This window comes from Calonectris borealis, chromosome 23 (assembly GCF_964195595.1).
Source record: "Calonectris borealis chromosome 23, bCalBor7.hap1.2, whole genome shotgun sequence".
NCBI lineage: Eukaryota > Metazoa > Chordata > Aves > Procellariiformes > Procellariidae > Calonectris > Calonectris borealis.
In genome coordinates, this window is record NC_134334.1 from 2,123,745 (window position 1) to 2,142,560 (window position 18,816).

An 18,816-nucleotide genomic window follows, 5' to 3' on the forward strand; every position below is an offset into this window, starting at 1 on the left:
ATTTAAATCAGATTCTCATTCTCTAAATGTAAGTGTGGATAATGAGTCTTCCAACCTTTCATAGCATGCTTAAGGTATTAGTAAAACTCTACGATTTGTAAGACTCCCTTTCTCCTGTAACATAATAATGAGTCCATTCTGTAGACTTCAGGGGAAAAGGACAAAAGCTGTACATGATAGAAAATGTACAAGATGAATTTATTTGTATTCTTTAAATACAGATGGGAAGAAAAAGCCAGATGATCCACTCTGTGGATCATAAGTTACAGTTTCAATAAATCTTTCACAAATGGCACTGAATATGGACTTGGGGTGCAGGGGGCGGCGTGCTACAGTAAGAGCACTTCTTTTAAGATGGTTATTTGTACTGAAGAGATCCTGGTTAACTAGTTAACAATTAAATCTCCAAGTGTTATGATAAAAACTCCAATAAAATTAGTTTAACTTTTCATCATATCTATAAATGGAAGAAAAAATAGTTGCTGGTAACTATGCGAACACTTCATCATTACCGTACAAAAGTGATTTTCAGAGCTGCAATACCATCCCTTTCTTACACCAGAAAACTTTCAGGCATCCCTCACCTATTTAAAACTGTCAAGGCAACAGTGGAAGAAAAATGATCCGTATCACAAATCAAAACATGACTACCTAAGGAAGTCACTGCCTGATCTCCTTACTAAGAAAATAGTAAGGAAAAACATTTCATTGCACATAAAAATATAGGAAGCAGTTGATGACTGGGAAGTATCTGTGAAGTTGTCACGCCAAGTTTTTCATGCATTCTGTAAGGGTAATTTATTTTTAGCACTTGTAAGTGATAAAAATAGAGCAAAGTTTAACAAAATGCCATCAAAGTTGTCTGGCCGCTGCATGCTGAGAGTCAGCTAGGGAACTATACCGTTGTCCCAACATCATCTACAATCCATATTTGAAAACTGTTAATCGCACTGAATGTAGAGCATCTATGCCTACCTAAGAATGAGAAGGCATTAATCTCAAGCTGCCACTAAAGTTTGAAATTAAGTGGAGGTAAAAATATCTAATTTGCAATGGATGTCATTAACACTCTCTTGTTTAGTAGGAGTCATCAACATCTTTTCCTCCCCGATTTGCCCGTATTAATCAGAAACTTCAGCAAACCTCAAGATAGCTTCTCCAAGTCAGGGCTTTTAGATTTTTAGGCAACAAACTGCAAGCATCCATGACGTACTTTTATAAGGCCCTTTCTGGATACTGTGTTTCCATAATTTTAAATTTTGACATTACTAGTTTCCACACTGCTAATAAATCAAACACAGACAAACAAAAAATAACAGGTCAATGTGAACTAGAACTACGTGTCATTTTCCCAGGATTACCGAAGGCTGAATTCCAGAGCTCCATAATGATTTCATTTGACAAAATCAGATGAAAAGGCTCCTACATACATTTTCCAATTAGGTGTCTGTTGAAGTTGCCACTCTTCTCCATTCAGAATCTTCAAAGAGCTAATCTTTTCCTACTCTCTGCAAATGAATGCTCCCTGAAGAGTTGAAAAAGGCATTGCATGAAGATAAATTGAGGCTAACTATTACTGAAAAGGAGCCATAAATACTGTTAGATGAATATACGTATATAAAGATAGAGAACAAGTAAAGGGGGACACTGTCTTTTAATAAATTTTGGAATTAAAAAGTCACTTAATAAAACTGCAGTTGTATCACATGAAAAAGTTTACATGCAGGTCATTTATCTCTTTATTTTTTTTTTCCCCATAGAAAATGAAAAGCTGTGTTAAAACCCACACCGTTTGTCTGCTATGGCCAGTTTGGGTATATTCTGAAGGGGCTGCATTAAGTCAGCTTAAATTAATCAAGAAACCCTTAAGTATGAAAGAAACTCCAACTAATAACAATTAAAATATATATATTTATAATTCCAGGTCCTCAAAGGAAATTGTGATAGAGTTTGAACAAAGTTTTGAGTCATCATGAAAGGGCCCCATTTTAGCATCTGCTAGGAGATGTAATGGTGAAACTGGCATTAAAACCCAACACAAATGAGTCACTTTAAAAGCTACGTATTTTTTCCCTACTGCAAAACCAATAATTTAGTAGATTTCTTATTCCTATCTATATTTGTTTGGTTATAACTCAGTAATACCATGCATTTAGGAAACCGGCTTAAGTTCTGCATCTATTTATCTGCATTCTATGAGAACAGCACACAGCCATGAAGCAGAAAACAGCATCATGTGTGCCATCTTACATTTTTCTTCCACATATGTGCACAGCACTTCAGGGTGATATTGAGCAGGACGACTATGTAAAAATATCCAACTCTAAACTGTTAATCTCTCCAGTGCAATGGATCTTGAAAGAAATACATTATCCCAAATCCACGGGATCATCCAAAGTTTCTCCAACCTCTTACAAAAGATAATAAACTCAATGCAATTTGGTTAGAATGCCAGTTTCTTCAAGAAACTGTTATTTCAGATAAAAATAGCAGGATCCTCTTAAAATGAAAATTCAACTGCTTTGTCACCACTCTGTTAATCATTTTTTATGAAGAAAAAAGGCATTGTTACAATGGCTCAAAATCGTTCCTTTAGTTAGAAGTAGAATTGGTCAACAGGTTGATTGCATCTTCTAGCTAGCAAAGGTCTTTCCAACGTCTTCTTTCCCTTTGTATTTCCTCTTGCCATGTGTGAAGGGTATATATCTGTACTTTATCATGTGCTGTAAAGAGAACAGATCAATTTTTGAGGCAAGAAACTTACCTAATACTCACAAAAATATTTTATAATACACATTGTAATTTACAAAGTCCTCTAGACAGACAGTTTTTCAGTATTGTAAAGGTAATGAAATAGCTAATCATACACCAGTTTACATCAAAATAGGGATTATGAGCCCAATCTTATAAATCTCAAGTTTGGGTATACCCAATAACTTACACAGTACAGTGAAGATTATTCATTGGGGGAATCACAGGAAACTGGAGAGAGCATACTGGAGAGAGGTATTAATTCTTTACTATTCTTTAATCTTTAATTTACAACTTTGAATAACAGTACCTATCCAAAATTCTGAATGTCTGGGGAAAAAAAATGGTTCTTTTTAAAATGCCAACAAACCAGAAGTAATTTGTTAAAAATGGTCTGAATGACTTGCCTATGTTCTTCTTCCCCTTCTCTCCATCTACTTTCTCGCAGCAACTTGTCAGAACTTCCCTTTTCACCCATCAGAGATCCTACAAGACCTCTTCACTAAAAATAGCCATAGTTAACTGAAGAAAGGAAGTGGATGAGAAATTATAAGACTCATCCTGTATAAAAAACAGATATTGAATTCTAAGATTGAAACCTGTTGGAAGCAAGGGTAAAATCTTGTAATGTAGCATATGAAGACTTCCTTTACTAAGTATTTTTTGTTTCCTATTGTTAGTATTTGCCCAAAGTTGCAAATATGCAACACTTGAACTAATGTTAGTTGTTCAAGTTCCTCTAGTAAAGAAGTGCGTGCAATATATTTAATACCTCTGAAGTGCTCAACTGCATGGACAGTTTGGATCAATACTAAAAATTCTGACATCACAAATGCTACTATCTATTCTTGGCAAGTTACCTTGATTTGCCTCTTCATAGTGATACAAAATAGCATAATGAAGTACATCACAAGGATTGGCCAAAAAACAGGAACGTTGAAAGCCTCAAAGAATGTACATGCCATAGCAACCAGGATTCCTTTAGTAGCAGAGTGCCTTAAAAATAATATTAACAATTAATCCTTCAACCCCAGCTACGACTAATTTGATGCAGATACTTATGTTTTCAGAAAACAGAGCACAGGCAGACGGATTCACTCACCAGAATTTAAACTCTGGGAGCCTTCTAATGAAAGGCCGAAATTCTTCATTTTGCCTTGTAGGTAAGGAAGGACCATCATCTGAAAAAAACAGAAAAAAAACACCAAAACCACAAACCCCCTCGCACTGATTTTCCACACTATTCTGACTCCACATTTTTTTATGTCTTAAAAAAAAAAAGAAAAACTTTCACTTCAGTCACATAAAACTTCTTTCAAAACATAGAAAACTAATACAGTATGGAATATGTTCAAGTCCTGAAAAAAGGAGAGACAGATTTTAAAGTAACTCCTGATGTCAGGTTGTATAGATTTTTTGCAAGTCTAAAAATACAATGTCATGCTAAAATTGCACGTCTTTACAGTACTGTATCAGACAAAAAGAGCTGGAAGTTTCACTAAGTTCAAAATTATCACAAAATGAACTATTCATCATACCTGAATCTTCCATTAAAGAGGGGTCTACCTTTGGCGACAAGAAAGCTATGAAGAGATTTAGATGGTAGATTCCCAAGGCATATGTCACAATGTACCAACCCTGAGGCAGGGAGGAAAAAAGAGCCAAGATTAAAGTCTTCCTGAAAACCATTTTCATATACCGATTTTTCAACAAAATAAACCACCTGTTTTTTTGCTTCCTTGAGAAGTGCTTTTCTACATCTTCACATTAACACAAAAAGTTTTCTGGACTTGTTAAAAAAATATTAAAGATTCTCACTGTATAAAAGAAGCATGCTGATTCTGTGAAAAGATGAAATCACCTTTATGAATCTATTTATTTGTGTACTCACAGATAATATATGTAACAGTTTTCATTTAAAGCTCCCTAAACACTGACTAAACTTACTGCAATACAAATAAGCCAGATAAAAAAAAATAGAATCTATTAGCCTTTTTAAGTTACATGTTTTCTAAGGTATACTACTGTAAACCTAATATATTAATCAAAACAAGCCTTAGAACATGAGGGTAGTGCAAATCCCTCATGTATTGACGGATGTAAGATGAAAGCTTTTCTCAAGCATCCGGTCTCTACGTTCAAGATGTAGGACATCATAAAAGCAGCATAAAAGAAGTAAACAGCATAAAACCATCACTTTTTTAATCTTCTTCGCAGGCTTCAGTCTCTTAAATCTTCCTATTACTACCACCTGTACAGCTTTCACATTCAATCTGTAATCTTCAGTTTTTGGGAATAATAATTCTCAAGTTCTTCACTGAATTGCAGATTGCCATGAAATAGAGGCATCTGATTAGTGGAGAAACGGCCTGCTGCTGGCCTGCAGTGATAAAAATGCTGAAAAAGCAATTCTTTGTGGCTTGCATGACAGAAGGCAACCACGGGCTCCTGAACATGTTGTTACACAGCTTTAAAAATAAAAGTAAAAACTTAATTGCAACAGAGTTTTCAGAGGTTTATTATGTAATTTCATCAGAATAATGGAGTATTGCCACTTTCTGTTGCCATCAGCTGAATATCCTCAAGCATTCGCACATTCTCCATTCTGAAGCAGTAAGTTTAACACCAGCAAGATGTGTTCTTTCTTCAGACTAATTTACCTTCTACTGTGTGCTAAATGATGCCATATGTAAATTCCAAAGTAACACCATACTTCAAAAACTCTCTTAACACAAAAAAATAGAACTGTAATGATATCTAAAACTTCTTCAGCAGCAAATCCAGTTTTCTTACCTGCAGTAAATAAACTCTAATCATGTAGATAAAACTCAGACCCAAAGTTACAATCCATCGTACTGCAGTATATGGAGTAGATTTGTCTAACCAGGATTGGTAGATCTGGGAAGAAATATAAAGTGTACATCTGTAAAATATGTGATGCACAATGAATAATGTTTATTACAGAGTAGCATTAGAAATAGTAAGCATTTGTGAAGAGTATTTCAGGAAGAAGAGTAACATGAAACATTTATATTCTTTATTACAAATAAACTTAATTAAACATAAACATACTTACAAGCATTTGAAAAGTTCTATATTTTTACAAAGGCAAAAAAAAAATTTCCTAATGCTTGGGGCATCATAAAGCAATTTAAATTTTCAATGTTTTATGCAAGTTTACTTTCCTTAAGATGAATCTGACGTGAAATCTGAAGTCACTCCTCATTTTTGACAATAACAACGCATATTTTCACTGTGCAATGTCACATATATGCACATTAAATATTCCATTAAGCTATGTATTACTTGTTATTTACTTTTAAAAGGCTTCAAAAGAAATCTTTTGTACAGATTTTAGCATTTCAACAACTCATCCAAAAAGTAATGAGTTTAAAAAGCTGCACCGAGACCTGCTTCTAACGGAGTCAGAAAAACCCTACAGAAAACCAACCTGTCCAAGTCTTGAGAAAAATCTATAGACCACAGAAGGCTTTCCATGAACAGACTCACCAATACTGTCCCCTTCTGACATGGTTGCTGTGGAAACAAAACATGATAGATAGGCAACCTTTAAAACAAACAAACAAACAAACAAAATCTAAGCTTTACAGTACATTATCTGAGCCAGCATTTATGCATGATACTCTTTTGGATTGCCCTGTGTAAAACAAATTATTTTTAATGAAGTATTCTTAAAGAAAGGACATTTATTCCAAAAGAAATTAATTTCCAAAAGAAATTGTCAAGAAAGCAAAGAACGGGGTATTTTACAAAGGCAAGACAGGATCCAATCCATTTTAGGGAGGGAAAAAACAAGTCCATACAGAAATGCAGGAATGAGCCTTGTTAGACATCTTCACCTTGAGAAGGCAGGAGCTGAGTTATAACATCTAAGCATTGAGATATGAACTGCAGCACCACCCTCCTGTCACCTCAGTTTCTAAAGGCAAAGAACAAAACCAAAATAAATATTTTTTTAAAAGCTGCTTAGGATTTTTAAATACTGAGTAACTAGATAGTGAAGAAGTTTAAGTTCAGGACTCTGTACATGAGTGATACAGACAAAAAACTCTACCCTCAGTACCTAAACCAAAACACTGCCCACTGCTAGAATTGTCCAATGACTTTATTTGTCTCTTGAACAGGAAGAGCTTAGCAGTCACAGAAAAGTTTCATGCATGAGCAAAATTGTATAGTAAAGGGGCAAGGATTCTGAACTCAGGTAAAAAATTAACCAAGGGAATTACTTTTTAGTACATGCTTCTGCTACCAATTTAAGATCTTTATTCTTCTTTTCAGTTAAGCTCAACTAAATTTTACAGTTCACTTCAAGATATAAACCAAACAAAAGAAAATGGATTCTAAATAGAACCATTTTTGCCACATCACTGAGAGCAATCCCTGACATTACTTCCTGGAGTCCTCATCTGTGGGTGGGACTACATAACTCCGGGATAGTGGGAGTACTTTCAGCCCTATATTAATATCTCAAGACCCTTAGATAGTAATAAAGATGTGAAACATTACTAAATCAGAAAAATGTAAATTATCTTAGATGCTGCAATACAGCGACTGCTGCAAAACATAATTTGAGACCAAGGACAATCTGAGGAGGCACAGAACCTTAAAGTTGTATATTTCTTCTGTAAACATCTGAAAACTACATCCTATGGAATAATTAGTAAGCAGAAAGAAGGAGTCCTGTTACACTTCAAAAGATAAGTGGATTCATTATGAGGCTTCAGGAGCTGCAGTCCACTTTAATTCAAGCTACAGCTAAAAAGAGAAAAAAAGTCAAATAGAAACTCATACAATATAAATATAGACTTTTTCATTACAGGCAAGCAAAAGGAAGTAATTATCATTCTCCCCATTCACTGCACTGCAGAAGAAAGAAGTTACTCAGCATTACTAGCTGAGCATAATTTTATGCTTTATTTTATTTTTTTTTTTTAAATATCCTGGAGTATATAGGCATAACAAAAAGATATTCAATCTCTTGATCAGATAGCAATTCTCTAAACATCACAAACAAAAACTCTCATATTCTCAAAATTAATTTTACAGATACATCCATAGCAAATATGGGCTGTAAGCAGACCTAACATTACAATCTTGTAAATTAACCTATGCAGATCAAGTGAAGAATCACATATGTAAGGCTACTGATGGCTTTATGAGGGAGTAGGCATTTTGCTTGGTGTAAAAAATTACATTACATGTGATTATGTATGATTGTTTATCATACATACAGTTCTTCCGTAGCAGACCAAGAAATACAACCAGCTAATACCGTCTGTTTTACTGAAAAGAAACCTCTCAGTGGCTCAGTTTAAGTAGCATAGACTGAAATATATCACATGACATAGTTTAGAATTTAAGTTAGTATTTCTGATCACTTTAAAACATTGACTTACAGGACATCTGTAATTAGACTATTATCAAGAAAAGCAGTCTTTGGCATTGCTTTGAAGGTAGGTTAAGAACACAAGGGGAATAATGGTTTAAGGGAATAATTAAATCTAAACAGTAGCAATCCCTGTTTCATAATGTAACATAAGACTTTACCGTTCAGCATAATGTGTTATGATAACCTTTCAGCCACTTCAGCAAAACCAATAAAAATATATAAAGATTAATATAACAAACAATTGAATAGTTTGCTACTAACAGAATACAGACTGCTACTAAAACTAAACCATATTAAAACGTTTTTCTCTGCTAAAAAACACTAAACAGGCGAATGCATGACCTTCAACAATTATGATTTTTACCACAATTGTTATGGTAATATCATTACAAATACCGCTGCATCGCTGAGTTCTTAAAAATGACAGGACCTGAGGCAGTAAAGACATTTAATTTATGCCCCACATCATCACAGAGAGGTACAGAATTTTTAGACAACTCTCTGATCATAATATAGAATTTTCTTAAATTTAAAGTACAAATGAAGCACATAACCAGCAAAAACATATTACTGCTCATACAAGTTTCCTTATCTCATAGAGGAAACGTCTTTGAAGAGCAACACACTGAAGTGATTTATTAACAACAGGGTGAATGGACAACCACAAGAAAATAACCCGCTGGTAGTGCAAACTGTTTTTTTATCCTAAAAAAAATACATTGTTCACTTTTATCCATTACAACAGCAGCCTGGTCTGTCAGAACTCACTGCTGTCTAGACAGCAGGAGCTGCATGGCACCGGCGCTCCCTGCATTCACCCGGAAACGTGGGCTTCACGTACCCCGAGCACCGGTTAAGACCAAACGCTGTGGGACAAAAGCAATACAAGACACTCTGGAAAAAATCGAAGCGCGCGAAGGTTGGCTCTGTCCCGGCACAGAGGGCAGGGCGAGAGGCCCTGGAGGCAGGAGCGGGGCCCGCTGAGCTGAGGGGCCCGCGAACAGCACTAGGACAGACGGCGGCTCGGCGAGAGGGAAAACAAGCCCTCCGGCAGGCCCCGGCAGGCCGGTCCAGCGCGCCCAGCAGCAGCCCCGCGGTCCACGCCGGAGCGCCTAGGCCGCGGATGCGGCAGCGGTCGCCGGGCCCGGAAAAGCCCCCGCGCTCCCGGAGGGTCCCCTCGCTCAAGGCACCCTCCCGCCCGGGGACTGCCACCGCCTCCGCCCGCCGAGCTGCCGCCACGCCCGCCAGCGCGGAGGCGCGAGCTCCCAGCCCTCCCGCCCCGGGCTGCGGCCGGGCCCCCGCGGGCACCAGCTACTCACAGGCGCCCGAGCCGGGTTCCTCCTTCCGCTCCCCCGCCCCCCACTTCCACAAAACCAATATGGCGTCACTGGCGGGGAGCACACCGCTTCCGCTTCCGGGGCAAGAGGGGGCGGGATGAAGACTCGGTATTGCCCCGCCATTGGCGCCGAGAGGGGGGAAGTGGGCGTTGCCGCGGCGCCGAGCAGTGAGGAGGGAGGTGGGTGGCGGCGTGTGTGAGGCGGGCGGGGGAGGCGGTCCCGGCTGCGGGCAGCCGCCGCGCTACCGGCAGAAGAAGCGTGCCCTCAAACCCGCGCTGTGGGCAGGACGCAACCAGCAGGGACCGAGCGCGGGGGTGCCCTGCGCGGCCGCGGTGCGGCTTCCGCGCCCTTCAGCGGCCGCGCAGGCGCGGGCCCGCCCCGCCCCTCGCACCGCTCAGCCAATGAGCGCCAGGAAGCTGTTGCCACGGGCCCGCGCCCTGGGCCTGCGCGAGGCAGAGGCGGGGCGGTGGCGGGCGCTGAGGGCGAGGGCGGGGCGCCATCTTGCCTTCCCGCCCCGCCTCGCTGAGCGTGGTAGCGAGCCTTCCCCGGGGCAGAGCTCGCCGCGCTGGCCTCCCGCGCGGTGCCGCCTCAGCCTGGCCCCTCGCCTGGAGGGGCGAGGAGCAGTCTCCTACCGCCGCCAAGTCCGGTCTCTCGTTAAGACGAAGAGACGCTAAGCCCGCGCTCCTGTGGTTAGGCTAATGTAAATACAAACGCTTTTCCGCTTGTGGGTTTGCTTTATTTGCTATGCTAGCGTTCTTGGTTTATGCAAAGGTAGTGCAGTCGCTAACGGTTTAGCTTCTGGCTGTTTCTGTGTAGTCTGTAATGCTTATAAGACCCTGTAGATATTTAGGAGCCTGGGTTCCCATTACAATGTAAAGTGAATATAGATAGTAAGCAAAGTGATATATTTATCTGCCCGTAAATATTGTTTATACTGAAATTTTAAAATAGGTATCCCCGAGTAAAATTGGTGCTTTTACTTTTGTATTACTAGTTATTAAATATTCAACCTAGTCTTTTGGTATTGTTTAAATAATTTCCGCTGTCTTCTCTTTTGATGGGATGGGCAGGGGTGGGTGTAGAGGCGTCAGGTGGGTCTTGTCAGGAATTGGGGCCTATGGGGTGTGCTCAGGGCCGTGACCTGAGGAGCATGAATGAATTGAGCTTGCAACAATCCTTTTAGTTTCCTCTTTTTTTTTTTTTTTGAAAAATAGGGTCATTTATAGTCTTTAAACCTTTTGCATGCTATAAGACAGAACAAAAAGGCAACCAGATCCCCTCCTTTTTACACAATAGAGTAAGTGATCATTACCTGTAAAACTAGCATAGCTGTAGAGCTTACAGACTGTTGTGAAAGTCAGACCCTTGACTTCAAGAGGTTTAAAAACTGTGAGTCCATTCTGTTCTGTTAGAGCCAATAGGGAAAAATTTGATTTAATGGATTTAGGATTCTTGCCTTGTGTATAAGTTGTAGATCCCTTCAATTGGGGTCAATGTTTAGATGCTAAGATAGTAAATCTTAAGAAAGTCTAAAGCATGTGAGGGTGCTAACAATACATAGATAAAAAATTAATCATATAAAGGAGAAAAATATGAGAAAGTTTCAACTTTTGACTTGAGTTGAAAACGGAGGTGGACATTTGTTAAAAGGGGCTGGAAGTATTGTTTTATTTTCTAGGTGAGGACAAGCTGTTCTTTAAAGATGGAAGTTATTATGAGGGCAAGTTTGTCAATGGAGAAATTATGGGGAATGGATTTCAATACTGGGCATCGACAGGTGAGCCTGTAAGTATCACATACTCTTTAAAAAAAAAAAATCCCAATCCCATTAAATTCTGATATATAAATACGTATAATAAGCAGCCAAATTAATTTAGTCCAAGTTGTCAGTCTTTCACGGTGTTTATTGAAGAGTTGTGGTTTTCAGGTTTTCTTGTTGGTCTCTCAGCTGAGGCTGTGTTAACTTTCAGTCACCTCAGAAAGTTAATCAAATATGTTAATGGTAGAAACCAGGAACATGTGTCATCAATTTTTGATAACAGTCTCAGTCCTTCAAAGATGCATACATATGCAGAGTTGTGCTTATATGAAGTGCTCCGCAAGATCAGGCCAAAGATGTTAAAGAATTTAAAGAACTTGAATAAACTATCCGTTATGGAGGGACATCTCATGCATGATTTACCAAGGGAATGTTTCAATGAATTCTTCTCTCTCCTAGCATCCTGAGCAGGAAGAAGTTCGTTGATTGAAGATCTGTCCCAGTAAGTTGCTCCAGAAGAGAATTTCTCCTGTTGCTATTTATTCCTGTACAGGTAAGTCACTGACTTCTCCACCTGCCTGACCCCTTTAGTCAACAATCTATAAATCTGTAAGGCTGACAGAAAATAAAAGGTGACCACATGGAATACAGTGTATAATATAAGTAAATCAGGTAAACACTTGACAGAAAAATAGTTATCTGTCATTCTAAGGTCACAGATGCATCAGGGAATTCACAGTACAGTACTTCTAGTGCTAAGCAGCTGATTTTTCAGGCTTTGACACAGAATATTTGAATGAGTACATGCTGTCAAAAAGTGGTTAAGGTAACTATGAAGTTCAAGTATTCTTTTATATATCCCTTAACCATAAATGAACATATTATGAATCGTTGTTTTTTAACACATCACTGTCAGTTTCAAAGACCAGAAGGATTATGATTCATTAGTTTTAAAATAAAGACTGAATGAGCACGTTTATAGTCTTCATTAGACAGCATTAATAGTAAAAAAAAAAAAAAGTAGTTGTTAATTATAAACTTGTAGGCTTTTAGAATGTCTTCTATTCGTGCGCTGTAAGTAAAATACCACTTATTAGTGAACCCTAAATACATAAAAAAAATTAAACTGTGTAAGTTAGACTCTTTAAGTAAGCTTTGTTTAAAATTTACTCTGTCAAGACTGAACAGACCTGTTTATGCTGCATAAATACGATTATTTAATGATTTCATTTTTCAAAGATGGCTCTGGTCTACTGAAAGCCAGGAAACTAAGCTCTTGTTCTTGCTTTATGTTGACTTAATCTGTGAGAATTATTTTTTCTTTCAAAAATAAGAGCTCTAAAATGCTGAGTAATGTTTGAGTAAGTACTTAGAAATAGTAATATTTAGTAAAACTTAGAGATGGGAAAAAAGCTGTTACTGGCTATAATCTACAAGGGAAAAGGCTGTACTGATAAGATTTTAAGATTCAGAAAACAACTGGCACTGTCACAGTTATACAAACAGTTTAGTAATATAGCATGGGAAATGGTACTGTTGCCTTAAATGAATTGCCTCTATGCAATTGATCAGTTTTCAAACACAATGAATTGTTAATCAGGACAAGTTTTATGTCCAGCTCTCTTACTTCTAGTCACTTTTTCATGTTGAGGAATTGAAAACATATTAAAATATGCTTAAATGAAAAAGGCTACAGGTGAGTTCTGGGACTCTCATACTTTGGCCAAATTCAGAGATGGTACAGCTTGGTTGACTGAATTTCACTGTGCCATTTCACTGGTCGCTTGAAGTTCAGGGAAAGGACCATAAGAGTGTGGACTAGATTTGACTGCCACTGCTTATTGTTATTGGCTCACTTCCTGTGATAGTCTGGTGTATCAGGTCACCAAATCTGTTTTCCTTTAAGAATTTCCTTTTTGTTTTTCACTGTTTTAGGAATGAGGATAATTATGAAGGAGCCTGGATTCTAGACAAGTTTGCCTTGTGCTGTTGGAATAGTATATGAGGTATATACAGAAGACTTACGAGAAACTGTACTGATTTGTTTGGAAAAGCTCAAAGGATCATGGTAAAGGATGCTTCAGGCAGATAAACAGAAAAGGTCTATGTTTAGAACTAGTACTGTTAGTTCATGTAACAAATTCTGTCCCCATTTTTAATTGAGTAACACATGAAGAAATTTCAAATTTGATATTTTATTTTAACATATTCTAATAGTATTTTGTATAGTTGAATTTCAGATTCAATTTCAGTTTGACTTTTCTTGGATATGTAGTCTACTTGGGAGTTTTCTTGTGATTATTATTTGGAGTATTCCTTATTTGTAAAACAGGAGTAAACATAATGATTCGGGGGTGGGAGGAAATTTATGTGTATATATGTATAAGCACATACGAATACTCATCCTCACTGACACCTACTTCAAGGTAGAAAGATCAGGGAATATATTTACAGTGTGAACTAAACAACAGGATAAGATGTGCTGCGGATTATTTTCCAGTAATTCAGTGAGATGACCTTGAGGCGTGGGACTTAAGGACCAAATGTGGTTGTAGCATGTAAATGAATTACTGCGTGACAAATCAAGAATAGGATTCTGTCATTGCAATCACTGTGTCTGAGGGTTAAAAAAAATTTGAAATTTATTACTGAAATTTTGAGAAACTAAATGAGATCAAATCTGTGCTTGTCTTGGGGAATTTTTTTTTTAATTTGACATAATTTCGTAAGTGGAGAGAGAGATTCTTTGAAGAAGTAGCATTTTATACTTTGGTAGTAACTTTAGAACTTTAAAACAGTAACTTTTAATTGTTGCATACGTATTAAGATTTGGAACAGGCACTTCATAAACTGTTTCATTACCCAGTTATAATGAAGTTCAGAAATCCAGTACTGATTTCGTCGTTTAAGTCTCTTTCCTTCTGACTTGATCCTCATTCAGTTTTCTTTGTTGTTGAAAAGAAGGGGTCTCCCTAGGTTTAGTGGAAATTCAGAGTAGTATGTGTTCGGAGAAGCTAAAAATTACAGGGAAGGCTATTCAATATAACTTTACTACATGTCTCTAGCCAGCTGACGTTTTTTCCTATGGACATGAAATCACAACCAAAATTCTACTGAGTACTATCTATGTAGTTAAAATACAGCATAAAGCACTTAGATATTTTGCAGTTCAATCTGCTATTGGTATATACGAAAGTAGATATCTTGGGTATTCAGTTAAGGCTTTGGTATTTTCGTTTGGTTCTTTTTTTGCACCTGTCAACACCCCCAGATTTCTCTTAAATACACATTAAAAGTTTGTAGTTAAATCTGTTAATCTAAACTTCATTACTGAATACAGTTTAGAAGTCTTTATGTATTATTCCATGAACATATGAAAGTTGGGAATTAAAATCAGTAGGACAAGATAATAAATACTTGTTAGATACAGAAACAGATGACATAAAAATATGTACAAGAGCTGTTGTGTATTTGTTTCATTATAACCTAAACACTGTTAAAACAAAAATGGTGTTTTTATGATAGCTTCTTACTTCTAGAGACATTGAAGACAGGAAATTTATGGATATATATTTGTGTGTGCATGTGTGCACACACAGTTTTGTACCACTGGGTGTCTCTCTAGCATCTGTTTTGAGACTGAATTAGTAAATTCTTCAGGCTTACACTTGCTCGGTAACTGGTCTGTCTCTGTAGGGATGTAAGCATTTAGTACTATATTTAAGTTTACACTGGATATGTGCTCAAAAGTGACAAGATACTTTGGCCAAAAAAAAAAAAAAATCCTGACAGTACTGACAACGTATCTTGTTGATTGTATTATTGTTGTTAGTATTTATATTATGCAGAAAACAAACTTAAAAGACAACCACTTAATGCAAGTGTTCATTCAACATATACTGCTTTCAAATTATATAACATCATAATAAAAGCATATAAATACTTTTTTCCAGGCAAAATAATAGGTTAAAGTTCTTTTTTAATCTGCTACCATAGAATTATGAAAGAGCTAACCAGCCTTCTGGAAAGGGTCTGAGACATACCTGTCACCTACACCTTAAAGGTGAATGAGTTAGCCATGTGTTTCTGCAATTTACATCTCTTTCAGCGTGCTGCTTGTAGAGCCATTTCCCTGAGTGGTGGTAGTATAGGTATTACTCTCCTTTCTGTCTTCCTGCCCTGAACACTCTCTCAGATCTTAAATCTTCTATGGCTCTGTCATTCTCTGACAAAATTTGTCGTATACCTGGTCACTTCTTTCATTTCAGATTAGAAAGCTGACAATAATACACTTTGAGAATAATAATCATTAACTTAATGGATATAAAATTTTCAATACTGCTCGTTTCTTCAGCAGCCAGTTTTGACACAGTACAAGTAACTAGCAGAATCTACCACCTGCTTTAATGATCTGTTGTTTTCAATGAAAAATTAACAAAAAATGTGATCGCTTAACCATTGGGTTTGTGTGCACAGTGTTTATTAAGTTTATATCAGTACATTCCCGACAGATATGGTAGATCAGTACACACTACACAAAAATCAAGGCACAGTTCCAGCAAAACATGAGCCTACGTAATATGGAAGTAAACAGGAAATATGTGAAAACTAATTAGAGGAATTATGTATGGGCAGCGCAGGGGATGCAACCACAGTCATAACACAAATGGTAAGACTTGGTTCAGTGCCCAAAAAAGGGGCAAGTTACTAAGAAACTCAAGGATCTGGAAATTCTCTCTACTTTGTCCACATAAACTTTTGCACATGAGATTTTGAAGTTTGTTTTGTATGGTCGGATATCTCGGTGAATATCAAACTTTATAGCTAATCACTTAGTGTACCCATATGTTGTACGAATAGTTCTATGCTTGTAAACTGTGTGTAACTGTAGGGATTTTGAAAAAATCTGCATTTTTTCTTCCTTTACTGAAATAGTACCTTGGACATAATGAAGTAATCTGCTAGAACAAAAAGAACATGGGCAAATATTTCAAGCTCTAGGGTATTCTTCTAGCATTACTTCTATGTGATATAGAATAGATTGAATAATGGCATGAGTGTTGAATTTGTGCATTTTTGCTCTTCAGTTTTAACTGTAATAATGTCAGGGCTAGATTTTTAGATCAATCTTTTGCAAGTGATAAATTTTTAGTAAGTGGATGCTGTCAGTTAATAGCATATTGTAGTCTGCAAACCTTCAGAGATTCAGGTCAATTAAATGTCCAGTAAACAAGCAATAATTATAACTATATCAACAGAGGAGTCCAATAATAACAAATGACTCTGATTTATCTATTGCTTAACCATAACACTGATTTCACATTGGGTAAAAATGTTTTCAACAGATGCAAGATAGCAACTATAACTGAACACTAGGGAACACGCAATAAAACAAAGCCCCTGAAAGCTGCTGATTTAAAGAAAAAAAAAATGAAATAAAAAAAAAATAAAAACCCCAGTGACCTGTGGTGGCCTGCGCATTTGTATGTGCACACATTTGAGAATGAAAGAAAACAATGACGTGAATTAAATTTGCAGAGGTTAATGAAGTAAAACACTCATTTTCTTCATGAAAGTGTTTCCCTTCTGTGATTTCTCATTTCTGGCTGCTGCGTAAGTCCCAGTAAGCAGATGCTGTGTTCCATTCTGTCCCTGTTGCTGCTTCTTTGTGTGTTTTGGCAGTGTTTAGTTTGTCTTCTTTCCCAGAGGAAGGCCTGCTGTTTGATACACCTGTTAACCACACTAAACAGGTGGCAAGCCTTATGGGCTTTTTCACCTGCAGGCTTTTGTTCCCCCACCCCTCCCCTAGAATCCATTTGAGTTACCTGTTTGGGAGAGTCATAGTTTCAGTTCTCATGCAAATTATTTAAATTACTGGAATTTCAATTGCTCGGAATTGTACTGCATACTATGAAATTTGAAGATACAGTAAATCCTCCCAAATCTTGATTATAATTACAATATAATGATATATGATATAAATAAAGTTATTGCTGATACAAAGACCATGAATGAGTCTTCCCACTAGTAAATGTTGAGCTCTATTATTTTAACTGCTTGTGGATAGGACCACTGACTACTGCATCACTCATAGCTCTAGTAATTTTTAGAAGTTACTGTGTCCCGGTAGTGGCCTGGAAGTGTGCTGAACATGTTTCTGAATGCATAATCTGTATATTTAATTGCCTTTTTGAGTGTTTTTTTTAGTGATCTTTAGCTGATATATGGCTCTTATGCTTGATAATAAGATGTGACAAGAAAACAGTGGGAATATGTAATTAGCACTCTTCATGTAAGAATAAAGACCAGTAATGGAGGAAGAAAAAAAAAAAAGGCAAAACAAAACCAAAACCCTACCAAACTACTATTTCTGTAGTTCATCTAGATTTTGCCATAATATACAGCATTTTACACTGAGAATTTGTTGCAAATCTTGTATTACAGTAGCCCGTTTTGCTAAAGAGAAACATTGTTGAATGCTTTCCTGACTCAGCCTAACAGAGAAATCATCAGGGCTTTGCTTGTTACCTTCACTTTAGAAGACGGGTAATGAAAGGCCTTCAGTGAAGGATAAAGTAAGGTTTTGATAAAAATTATCAGATCAGAAATAAACCCATGAAAAAACTAATCGGGGAGGAAACTTTTGTTTAAAATGGGTGCTAAAACGCTTGCAGAATTTGAGGTTTTGGTCTTATTCTGAAGTGCATGCTGATTTGAGAATAAGGTAGTCTGTCAGACCACACACATTCCTATATAAAAAATGCTAGCAAAACATTACTCTCTAATATGTCTTGACTTAAAGTTATATTGATACTTTATTTCCTTATTCAAGGATCAAAAGCATTGAAAAGTTGTTGTTGTCTTTTATGTATATTAAGCCAGTGTATTTTTTTTTTAATTAAAACTATTTGAGTGTCAATAACTTTCTGAAATGTTGTATAGAAACTTTTTGAAGTTTGAGGGGGAGATAAAACCTTGTGTGTCTTTTGACATAAACTGGTTGACATTTGAGACTATAGTTCTTGGAATAGACATATATTCTCCCAAGTTCTAAAAACAGGCCACATAGCATGAACTGTTTGAACATATTGAGCCAGATAAGTAGTCAGGGTATACTGGAGTAACTCTGTGTATTTAAATATAGATATGTTTGTCTAAATTAATGTCAGCTGAGGCTGTAATGCCAAAGATTTTTATAAAGGAAAGCATGGTTCAGTCATTACTTGAATTTGTTAAGTAATTTTAACATGATATTTAAGATCAGGCCCGTGCAAATAAGTTTGAATGATTGAAGCCAAATAATGAAAATCATTGATAAAAGCCCAAATTAGAGCATGTGGAAATCATATACTGTTAGAGGCAGGCAAGTTGAGTGTAGAGGCAGGCAAGTTTGAATTTGAAATAAACAGAATTAATTGCAATAAAAACTGTAATAGCCTCTAACTGAAAAATGGAAGCCTCATCAATTAATGGGAAACTGCTTCCTGAAATAAAAAAAGAAGTGGTAAGTAGTTATGACCCATTTACAACATTTTTTTCTATATTCATAAACAGATGTC

The 18,816-nt window shown here is 37.0% G+C and overlaps 2 protein-coding genes across 16 annotated transcripts in view; one reads left to right on the forward strand and one right to left on the reverse strand.

The window, feature by feature from the left end:
• Positions 1 to 179: 179 nt before the first annotated feature.
• RER1 (retention in endoplasmic reticulum sorting receptor 1) lies at positions 180 to 9,862 on the reverse strand. Of its 6 annotated transcripts, none has more exons than XM_075172252.1 (8): positions 9,481 to 9,862; positions 6,612 to 6,691; positions 6,203 to 6,288; positions 5,545 to 5,649; positions 4,290 to 4,389; positions 3,854 to 3,932; positions 3,612 to 3,747; positions 180 to 2,723 (listed from the first exon to the last, which is right to left on the reverse strand). In XM_075172252.1, exons 3-8 carry the CDS (start codon positions 6,281 to 6,283, stop codon positions 2,634 to 2,636), a joined length of 591 nt encoding a protein of 196 aa, XP_075028353.1. In that variant the 5' UTR covers positions 6,284 to 6,288; positions 6,612 to 6,691; positions 9,481 to 9,862; the 3' UTR covers positions 180 to 2,633. The 6 variants fall into 6 exon arrangements, with proteins under 6 accessions (XP_075028353.1, XP_075028355.1, XP_075028356.1 ...); XM_075172254.1 differs by lacking the exon at positions 6,612 to 6,691 and adding an exon at positions 9,003 to 9,055 and having other exon boundaries at positions 9,481 to 9,520; XM_075172255.1 differs by lacking the exon at positions 9,481 to 9,862 and adding an exon at positions 9,003 to 9,354 and having other exon boundaries at positions 6,576 to 6,691.
• Positions 9,634 to 18,816, forward strand: part of MORN1 (MORN repeat containing 1) — a 154,198-nt gene continuing 145,015 nt past the window's right edge. For 7 of the 10 annotated variants that reach the window (XM_075172247.1, XM_075172243.1, XM_075172238.1 and 4 more), the window contains exons 1-4: positions 9,940 to 10,198; positions 11,177 to 11,283; positions 11,717 to 11,810; positions 13,193 to 13,263. The gene's annotated coding sequence lies outside the window, so the exon portion shown is untranslated. Of the gene's footprint in view, positions 9,678 to 9,939; positions 10,199 to 11,176; positions 11,284 to 11,716; positions 11,811 to 13,192; positions 13,264 to 18,816 lie in introns of those variants that run through there. The other 3 variants (XM_075172239.1, XM_075172245.1, XM_075172240.1) reach the window with 2 other exon arrangements.

Bases quoted from the DNA above. Each gene is read 5' to 3' on its own strand.
- RER1 (XM_075172250.1), bottom strand. From the start codon at position 6,283: ATGTCAGAAGGGGACAGTATTGGTGAGTCTGTTCATGGAAAGCCTTCT. The intron at 3,748-3,853 runs GTGAGTGAATCC...ATTATTTTTAAG, and splicing joins CTCCCAGAGTTTAAATTCTG to GCACTCTGCTACTAAAGGAA. The intron at 2,724-3,611 runs GTAACTTGCCAA...TTCTCTTTACAG, and splicing joins CTATGAAGAGGCAAATCAAG to CACATGATAAAGTACAGATA.